The sequence below is a fragment of the Carassius auratus genome, chromosome 32, assembly GCF_003368295.1.
Source record: "Carassius auratus strain Wakin chromosome 32, ASM336829v1, whole genome shotgun sequence".
NCBI lineage: Eukaryota > Metazoa > Chordata > Actinopteri > Cypriniformes > Cyprinidae > Carassius > Carassius auratus.
In genome coordinates, this window is record NC_039274.1 from 35,000,518 (window position 1) to 35,010,449 (window position 9,932).

Here is a 9,932-nt window from a genome sequence, read left to right on the forward strand (position 1 = left end):
TATATATATTATTAAGATCACACTTGCATGTGATCAAAAAAGAAGAGAAAAGAACATGTTTGTTTGAAAACCATATCAATTTTTAAAGTTAAATCTGTATTTCATTTAAAGAGTGAAATCATTCACCTGTTGAGAGTGTGTTGACAGTCTGTGTAGTTGGATCACTGATTACAGATTTGAAAACAAAAGGGCGGGAATATAGAATTAAAAGGGTTCTTCAGGATGCTATGGTTCTAAATAGAACTGGTTCCACATGTAAAGAACCATCTTTTTAAAGAGTGATCTTGCATTTATAGGCTAATCGTTATTTGGTATCCTGTGTTACAAGAAACCCGAGGCAAAGGCGACATCTGCTGGATTGGATGCAGGCGACATTGAAAGGTAAGGAACTTTAGTGCGCAACGCTGGGTGCGTATCACGAAAAAATACAGGAGGTGAAGGACAGGGTTGACAATGCGGTCGATTTCCTTATAACTTTGTTTATGTGTGCGTTTTAGACATCTTCCACACATAGCAGGTCGCATAACTTGTGCGTATAGATGCATGCACGATTTTGTCTTTTGACAGTTGCAGCTCTGAGGCAATAAAATCATACGCGTGTAAGAAATATAGTCTCCAGGGCTGGAAATACTTTTAAGGATATGGTGATGTGAATCCGTTTAGACAGTGTATCATTGCTGAAATCGCTACAATCTCCCGGCCGCCGAAGAGGAGGAGGAGAAGGATGTTTTTTTGGATTTGTGCCTCCTCAAGAGAAGCAAGGTGCGGTTCAAACTCTATTATGTGTGCATGCGTTCATCACTATTTTATTTGCATCGTCAGTGTGTGGTTATACTCACTATCTATACTGCGCTGAACACAAATGTTGCCAGTTATATGAGCAGTTTGTGCAGGATTTTGTGGAGTCCCATCCCATCTGTGAGGTGTGCGAGAAGATTCTCCCCAAAATGCACGGGTCTATGGTGCGCATTTTGACATAGCTATTACAACTTATACATGTGTATATGTGTTTCGTATCATGAACTACCATTTCAGTGTTCATTTTAAACAAGTAGCCTATTACTGTGGAGTAGATTAGATAATTGTCTGTATTATTATTATTAAAACGACGCATTATGAATAATCGTTTAGAGAGGTATTTTAAATAACGACCTTTTATCCTTCAGCAAGAGTTTGTTTCCCTCAAGAGTTATTTTTCAAGTTATAAATTATTTACAGGTTACAATTGAACGTAAAGATTTGATGCAATCAGATCGACTTCAACCTTTCTACTTGATTTGTCTATTTTGTTCAAATTATACTGCGATTTTCATTGCAAGTGTGAATTTTATCATAGCCTTAAGGTCCTCAGGTTCGTCTCGAAACGCAAATTGTAATTTGGCTCCACGAACTAAACCTCAGTTCTAAAAGTCTTTTTGAAACTAACGCTAGAATTGTATTTTCTGGTGATATATTTCTGTAGGTCTGTAAAGTGATCCACAGTTCCACAATGACTCACGGATCAAAGTAGCTTAACCACACCGCACTGGAATGCGCGTGCGCAGCGCTGTGTCGTTATGGTTACCTTCTTTGGGCTAACGTAGCTTTTGTTTATTAGCGTCTATTTGACAACATGCGCTCTGTGACGAACATTCTAACCTATGAGTAAAATCCATTTTTAAATTAATATTAATTAAATATAATAGAATGAAAATTTACATTCACTAAGCCACCCATCCCCCATCCCCAAAAAGTTACTTCCTTTTTTCAAGTCTAAATAATTACTTTATATAAATAGCATATAGCATCATGTTCACTGTGATGTACACATACTGCTCTGTTTATTCTGAAATATATATATATATATATATATATATATGTGTGTGTGTGTGTGTGTGTGTGTGTGTGTGTGTGTGTGTGTGTGTGTGTGTGTGTGTGTGTGTGTGTGTGTGTATACAGAACAGACCAAAAGTTTGGGAATTACTATTTTTAATGTTTTTGAAAGAAGTTTCTTCTGCTCATCAAGATTTATTTGATCAAAAATACAGAAAAGACAGTAATATTGTGAAATATTATTACAACTTAAAATAATAGTTTTCTATTTGAATATACTTAAAAAATAATAATTTATTCCTGTGATACAAAGCTGAATATTTAGCATTATTACTCCAGCCTTCAGTGTCACATGTAACATCCAGTCTATCACATGATCATTTAGAAATTATAATATTCTGATTTATTATGAGTGTTGGAAACAGTTCTGCTGTCTAATATATTTGATGAATAAAAGCTTAAAAAGGACTGCTTTATTCATAAAAACAAATTTCTAATAATATATATTCTAATAATATATTTTCTTTACTATCACTTTTTATCAATTTAACACATCCTTGCTGAATAAAAGTATTGATGTTATTTAAAAAGAAGAAATAAAAAAAAATTACTGACCCCCAAATTACTGACCAGTAGTGTATATTGTTTTTATATTGTTTTAAATATGACAAAATATGTATATTTTAAAAACATAGTTTTTATTATTTTATTTTTTTTATTTTTTATTCATCAAAATATCCTAAAAAAGTAAATGAAAAAATATTAATGTTCTGAAAAAATATTAAGCAGCAGAACTGTTTCCAACTTTGATAATGAATCATCATATTAGAATGATTCTAAAGGATCATGTGATAATGATCCTAAAAATTCAGCTTTGCATCACAGAAATAAATGATAATTTAAAGTATAATAAATGTAAAAACAATTATTTTAAATTTTAATAATATATCACAATATTACGTTTTTTTTCTGTATTTTTGATCAAATAAATGCAGGCTTGATGGGCAAAAGAAACTTCTTTAAAAACATTAAAAATAGTAATGTAATGTTTCTGTACTGTGTGTGTGTGTGTGTGTGTGTGTGTGTGTGTGTGTGTGTGTGTATATATATATATATATATATATATATATATATATATATATATATATATTTAACTCATTACATTTTATCTCAAAATGATTTATTTTATTTTATGTTTCCACTTCCTTTTCACCTGTTAGAATAATATTTTTTTCCCCAATACATGTTCATTTTTTTTTTAAATAGCTTTCTTTATGCAGAAACCTCTCATGTGCTTGAAGACACTAGCATTTTTTCCCTCCAAATTTTCACACTAAATCATGTGACTGACAGCTGTTTGGTTATTTGTAACTTGTTTAATGGGACATCACATCATTGCAATATGCTACGGTTAAATGTTCTGTCTCACTAGACAAATGGCTGCATATTTACACATGAAAAGGAAACAATGATCTCAGAGGCCCAGTGGTAATTTAAACATTAGATTACGTTTGTATCACTTATATAAAGGACATGACTCATTACCATTTTGGTATAATTCTTTCTTTCAGATTACCAAGAAAAGGCCTGTTTATCTGTGCATGTTAAGACTTCCATCTTCAAACCGACAATTGGCTATTATAAACATTCACTTGTAATGAGTGGAGACGTAATGAATTGAATAATCTGTACTGACATTACCATCTGCTATGGGCAAATCTGCCATTCCCCAGTCACGATCTCATAACCAATGATGTTAATGGATGTTACTAAGGTGTTCTTCCAGGGGAGGAACCTCCTCTCAAGTTTCTATTAATGTACTTTCTCTAGAGATGGCTGTGCTTGCTCAGGCTGAAAGATACTCGTGCTGAATTCACTTACTGGAGAAAGGGAGTCTTCTCTGGTAGTAGAAAGAAAGAAAGAGAGAGAGAGAGAGAGAGAGAGTGCATGAGCTTTTCGTTTTAAAAGCCAAATGGAGTGGCATGGAAGGCAAGACGGTGAGACGCAGGCACGCCTGTCTGCCCAAAGAACAAGAGGAAGACTGGCTGGGTAGACTAATTGTGTTTTAAAGTGGGTCTGTGGGTACACAATGGGGAATCGGATGGTTTTAAGCTCCCATGAGCTGCTCTAGAGGAAGAGAGAGTTGTCAGATTTGTAGGTCAGGCTGCAGGGGTTGTTGTCAGGCAGACTCAGGGTGGTAGAGGGGGTCTCTTAGAGGGGATCTGCACGACACCGATGTCACTTCGGGTTACACATGGTTTCATTAGTTTCCTCCAATCCCATTTGCCCGCCCACCTGCATTGGTTTTTCCCCCTTATGCATTGGTTGTTGAACTTCTACCTGTGAAAGATTTTGAGGAATTCATGCGTCAAAATTCTTCTGAGAAGAGGAAGTGTGATATGATCATAATTGATTTCACACTTTGCAGGGCATTGTGCGAGCACATCTCAATTCCCAGCTGCTCCTGGAAAGGGCTGACCCGGTTTCAGCGTGTTACGTGGGAGCGGGCCCGGTCCGGAGGGACCTGTCCCTTACTAGTGCTGATCTAAGGAAGTGAGGAAGGAGGGCACCAACGTGTTCCCTCATCACCGATCCTTATCACACCCTTTTCCTGCACTCCTCCGTGCAATTCTCTTAAATATTGTAGGTCATCTGGCACCTCTCCCCTTCCATTTTTGGCAACAAGAGCTGCCGGGGATATTTTGTCCCAGAAAAAAAAAATAATTATCAGCCCTCCCTAATTCCCAATTATTATGAACAGGCTTATTTAAGAAGAAGGATCATGGTGGCTGTCAGAGGGAAGGATTTGGGATCTAAGCAGCTGAAGGAAGCCAATGAGGAGAGCTACGCACTGGCCACGGCTGAGGACACATGAGGAGAAGCGCTCAGGAGTCTACTCCGCTGGGGTTAAAGTGTGCAGTGTGCACTACTTCCTGCCGCAGGTAGAGCTGTCACAGTGTGGTGTGGAGCTCTAGCTGTGTCAGAGGCTTGCCGTGTCCTTGCCTCACTGCTGCAAGAGCTGCTCGGCTGGATAACGCAATCGTTCTCACGCGCACACGCAGAGGAATCCAGATCCCACCTTCGCCATGGAGAAGGTAAGATGGTCCCGCACTCAATTTTTAGACAGATTTTGCGAGCTCGATTCTGCACGATTTCGGTTGACACTGAGGTGATCGGCAAACTGCAGCTTCTTGTGACACAGAGATGACGCATGATGTGTTAATGTTTCGCTAGTTATGCTTTTTGGGAATACTAATGCGAAATGCAAATGTGCATATTTTTGGCATTCTTTGAACAGACGGCTTTGCTTTCTAATGAGTTATTAAAGCCCAGCAAGTGTGGGGTTCAGAATGACTTAATATAGTTTTTTATGACAATGCTTGGCTCATGAACCTGTGAGACTTTCTGATTAATCCATAGAGCACAATAGAAGATATTTTGAATGTCACCGTGCCTGAAACATCATTTACTTTAACTCTATGAACAAAAAACACTTAGATGGCTTTCATAATATCTTCTTTTGATATGTTGAAGTGCGACTTGAGATATTTAATGATGCTACTTCAGTTTATGCCTGCTTAGACTAGTTGTTGTGGGGGTAAGCATACAGTATAAGACCCCCTCTCATATGTTTGTCAACAAATCCTGTTCTACTGGAATGCAAAAGAATCAGATTCATTTTTAATGTATCTGCAGTGCTGTTCTGAGTGTTCAGAGCCCAGGATGGCTCAGAGCTTGTGCACCTTCTGCAACAAGTGGCTGTGTTTCCAGTGCACAGACCTGCATCAGCACGAGAGAAGCTCCAGTCAACCGTTCGACCTACAGCACCAGCCGCGAGACCCTCCATCACCATCTGAAATAGGCAAGACTAAAATCGTTCTTTTACCGATCTCTAATCACTTTATTCTTTTAGCTCAGGTTGGCAGTTAGCTAGCACATTTCTGCTCTTAGCCACTGGACATTATCAGCTCCGCACCATATTTTTCTAACCTAAGTCAATGAATAATGCATTTTATAATAAGTGTGAATAATTATCCCGTGATGTATTGTAGTGTTGTATTTTTTATGCGACCCAGTTTCTAAAACCGATTCTCTCTCAAGCAAATGCAGCACAGTTTTGGCCAGTCTGTCCAACGCTAGCTTTCTTTTATCAAAACTCCTCAGCTTTCTCTCAAGATGCTCTGGAATCCACTTAATGTATGATAACGACACCACAAGTCCTCACAGAAAATGAGAGATGGAGCGATAGAAAGAATGAAAGAAAAAGAAAGATAAGAGAGCGAGAAAGAGTGGTAGAGTGTGAGAGAAACAGACGTGCGGCTATGAAACAGGATGTGGTCGGTCACCAGTATGCAGTGAGGCAGTGCTTTAGGTCTCGTACTTTAACATCTCTCCCTGTGCAGTGTGTCAGTGTGTCTCTGTCTACCCTGCACTGTCACAGCATCAGCCGGCCTGCGCTTCTGATGGACAGACTGTATATCCACTGTGACAGCTGCTGCCGATTGAGGGCCTTCATTTCTGCATTCTGCCTGGCTGCTCACAGAATTATATATGCAAAGGGACTGTTAAAGTAATAATGTTACATTTAGATTAGGATTTTTGGTACAGTGGAATGGAAATGAGAATGTTTGATTTATTTGTTGACGACGTTTGCTTCAGCCCAGGTTATTATAGCTGTCTTTATTCAAAGAAACTAATTTCAGGAGAACACTTGAAAACCCAGCCAGGCATCCCTGGTCATTTCTTTTGGGGTTTTATTGTATATCTAAAACATAAACAAATAGGTTCAGATGAAAAAAAAAAAAAAAAGTAATTTTTTTTTTTTAAAGATAAATAAGATACAATTAACTGATTTCATTTTAATTAATTTTGTTTTTAATAAAAATAAAATATGAATGTATCATTTAACGTTAATCTTATAGAAAAAAACTAATTTATTATAATTTAAATAAAATGATTAAATCGTTATAAACCCTGTCTGTGTAGGTAGGTCTTATACTTTATCTCTTATTTTTTTTAAGTAACAAAACTAATATAATTATTTGAAGTAAAATTCAATTTAAAATAAAAAAAAAACCTTTATGTAGGTAGTTTATACAATCAAGAAACTTTGATCTGATATTTTTTTTAAATGTCCATTGCTTGGTGTGTAGTATATCAGAAATTTTGGGGCATGCATTCACACATGAAAAGCAGTAAGTGTTACTTTATTTGGCTCTTGAAAAGCAACAAAATAATTACAGTAACTATAATAATTTAAAATATAATAATATAATTCAAACTTGTCTGTGTGTGTCGTTTGCACGATCATGTAAACTTAGCATTCTGATCTGATGTGGTATTTTTTTAAATGGCCAGTGCTAGGTGTGTGTGAAATGTGGGCCATTCCGAAGGCACACTTGAAAGCAATACTTTATTTGGCTCTTCAAAAGCAAATGTAGACTTGCATTCCTCGTATTGGCAGGGCTTTTAATGAGACATTAACTGATTGATCAAAGCTCGTCTGTGGTCCATTTTTGTCAGTTTTTCTTTAGTTGGAAAAACTATGCATTTATACGTCCAGAAATATTTATAAGCATTTTGACGTGCTTTGTTTCTCCACTAAAAATAAATGAAGCCGGCATAGAGAGTGACTCACAGAGGCCAGCGAGGTATTTTGCTCTATATTGGTCAAAATGATTTGAACATACTTAAAAGCTCATTAAACCTGTGAGAGATTCCACATGCTCCTACTAACACATTTGTTTTTGTGCATTTTTCCATTGTACATTTGTAACATTTCTTTGAAATATGTGATTCTTGATTACAGATAATGCGTTCTTAATGGGAATCAGCTATTTGGCCCTCATTTCCTCTCTTCTGTTGTGTTGTGTGTCTCAGGAGCTGGTTGCTGCGGGCATGCAGTGGTCATGTGTTCCCTCCACAAACAGGAGCCTCTGGAACTCCTGTGTGAAACGTGCGACCTCATGGCCTGTAGCATCTGTCACCTGTCCGCCCACAAAGACCATCGGTATGCTTAGAGGACACATACCCACTGACACGCATGACCACGTTCACAGTGCTCTCATACACATGCAAACCCTCTCTCTCTCTCTCTCATACACTGTCCTAAACACATGCATAAAGATGCAGACAGAACAGGTGGCCACTTTCTCACGTATCAACAAATATGCTCTCGAGCATGGGTTGTGTAAACATTAAAAGTCAAAGGTGTTTCACTGGCTGTTGGTTGCTTATCTTTAGACTGGTGCATGTTGGGAAAGCTCTGCAAGACCAGCGCTGGCTCCTGCAGAACCTCATGGCCCGAGTGGAGGAAAAGAGATCTGCTGTGGAGAGCAGCGCTAAACAGATCCAGGGCAGGTGAGACGATATCGCTCGCACCTATTCCACCTCCATGATCCCGCCACTGCTAAAGTCTCCATTACTCATCTAAAATGGGAACAGCTGGGATTCCTAAGACAACAAGCATAGTTTATATCAAGCATAATGACTTTGACAAGATCCATTCCTTCCTCTGAGGGATTTCAGCAGATGTTCAAGCATCCTGGTCATATCGGTTTGTTTATCCTTCTATCCTCAACCATCTCCTCGTTCGTTTTTCTTTCCAGGCTCCATGGTATAAAGATCACGCAGAGGAAGGCAGAGAACCAGATAAAAATGGCTAAGATGATTATGATGAACGAGCTTAACAAAAGGGCCAACCTATTAATAGAACAACTGGAGGTAATTACTTTTCCCCTCGTTTCCCTTCCCTCCATCTTTCTGTGCCGTCTCCAAACATCCATCTGACCGTGGATGTACTGGTGATGGAGTGTGCAGAACAGAATCATGCAAAGTAGGCAGACTCTGCCAAGTAGCTACATATCCAAGCAGATGGGGATCTTAGGAAAAGTGGTGAGGAGATCCACGTTTTTTGTCGTTGTCTTCCGGTTGCAGAGTATCTCCAGCGATTTCAAGCAACGACTGGAGGACCAGCTGCAGGGGGCCATAGAGCTGTGCAGCCAGCTGGAACGCGTTCAGAACTTCATTACCTGGGCTACAGCCCACCACAGACGCAATCCACTGCTATTCAGCAAAGAGCTGGTAGGAGTTTCTCAACGTCCAAGTGGGCTTTAGATGTTAAGGTTTCTGGCAGCTGCCTGCTAAGTTTCTGGCATGTCTCAAAATGATGTCAGCACTATTAGTTTAAAGCAGCGTCACCTCTTTTTTTGCGGCTGCATTTAGATCTCTTAGAACTAGCATTGATCGTTTTCTCACAAACATAAAAATAGAGAAACATTGCAGAAAGAGTTTCAGTTTCGCTGCCAGAATTGCATGCAATATTTATAACTCAGAGTTCTGTTATCATGAGGTTTGATCTATTATTCATTTGTCAGATTGCTCTTCAGATGCAGCAATTACTGGAACCACTGATGCTCTCAGAGGCTTGGACCCAGTTGAAAATCAAGTTTAACTGGGATGCCAGCTTCTGGACCAAGCAGATGTCCACTTTAGGTAAGCTGAGCTATTGGGCAAGGGCATTAGATGGTTATTTTTAAAGCCATTTACATCTGTACTTTATTACACTTTATTACACATTTATCATGTTAAACTAGATTTGCACATCCTGAAGGAAATTTCAAGCCCTCAAACTTTAAAATTTGTTTTAAAGTTGGTTTTAGACTGGTTCTGTGTAAATTCAATTTGGCGGCTGTATAAAAGTGACTATAAAAGTAGGCCAATCACAATGCAGTATACAAATATGATGGCATTATCACTTCTGTTAATTCGGAATGGACATTTTTTTATTAAATGAGCTTACAACTAATTTTCCTTAAAAAGACCACACTTTTTTGTTTTAGTTATAACTTTTAATGAAAATATTCTTCGTCATAATAATTAGCCAATCCTAAAATGTATCAGAAAAACATGTATCATATCTTTGTTAGCAGTACGTTTTAATTAGAATCATTCTAATTATAAAAAAAATATTATTTATACCAAAAAATAATGATAAATATAGCTGCAAGCAGCAATCACGGGGCCAAGCATTCCAGCGGCAACATCAGGAGCTAAGCAGACCAAATGCAACAATGAATAATGAAATCAATTATTGCATGATTGTAATTGAAATGGCTGAA

The 9,932-nt window shown here is 37.9% G+C and overlaps 1 protein-coding gene across 1 annotated transcript; it reads left to right on the forward strand.

The window, feature by feature from the left end:
* The first annotated feature begins 380 nt into the window (after positions 1–380).
* Positions 381–9,422, forward strand: LOC113052455 (tripartite motif-containing protein 66-like). The gene is made up of 9 exons (XM_026216886.1): positions 381–762; positions 4,574–4,907; positions 5,509–5,674; positions 7,693–7,822; positions 8,056–8,172; positions 8,421–8,535; positions 8,749–8,895; positions 9,189–9,323; positions 9,408–9,422. Exons 2-9 carry the CDS (start codon positions 4,899–4,901, stop codon positions 9,420–9,422), a joined length of 834 nt encoding a protein of 277 aa, XP_026072671.1. The 5' UTR covers positions 381–762; positions 4,574–4,898.
* The last annotated feature ends 510 nt before the right edge of the window (positions 9,423–9,932 follow it).

Bases quoted from the DNA above. Each gene is read 5' to 3' on its own strand.
- LOC113052455 (XM_026216886.1), top strand. The intron at 8,173-8,420 runs GTGAGACGATAT...TTTTCTTTCCAG, and splicing joins GCTAAACAGATCCAGGGCAG to GCTCCATGGTATAAAGATCA. The intron at 8,536-8,748 runs GTAATTACTTTT...TTCCGGTTGCAG, and splicing joins TATTAATAGAACAACTGGAG to AGTATCTCCAGCGATTTCAA.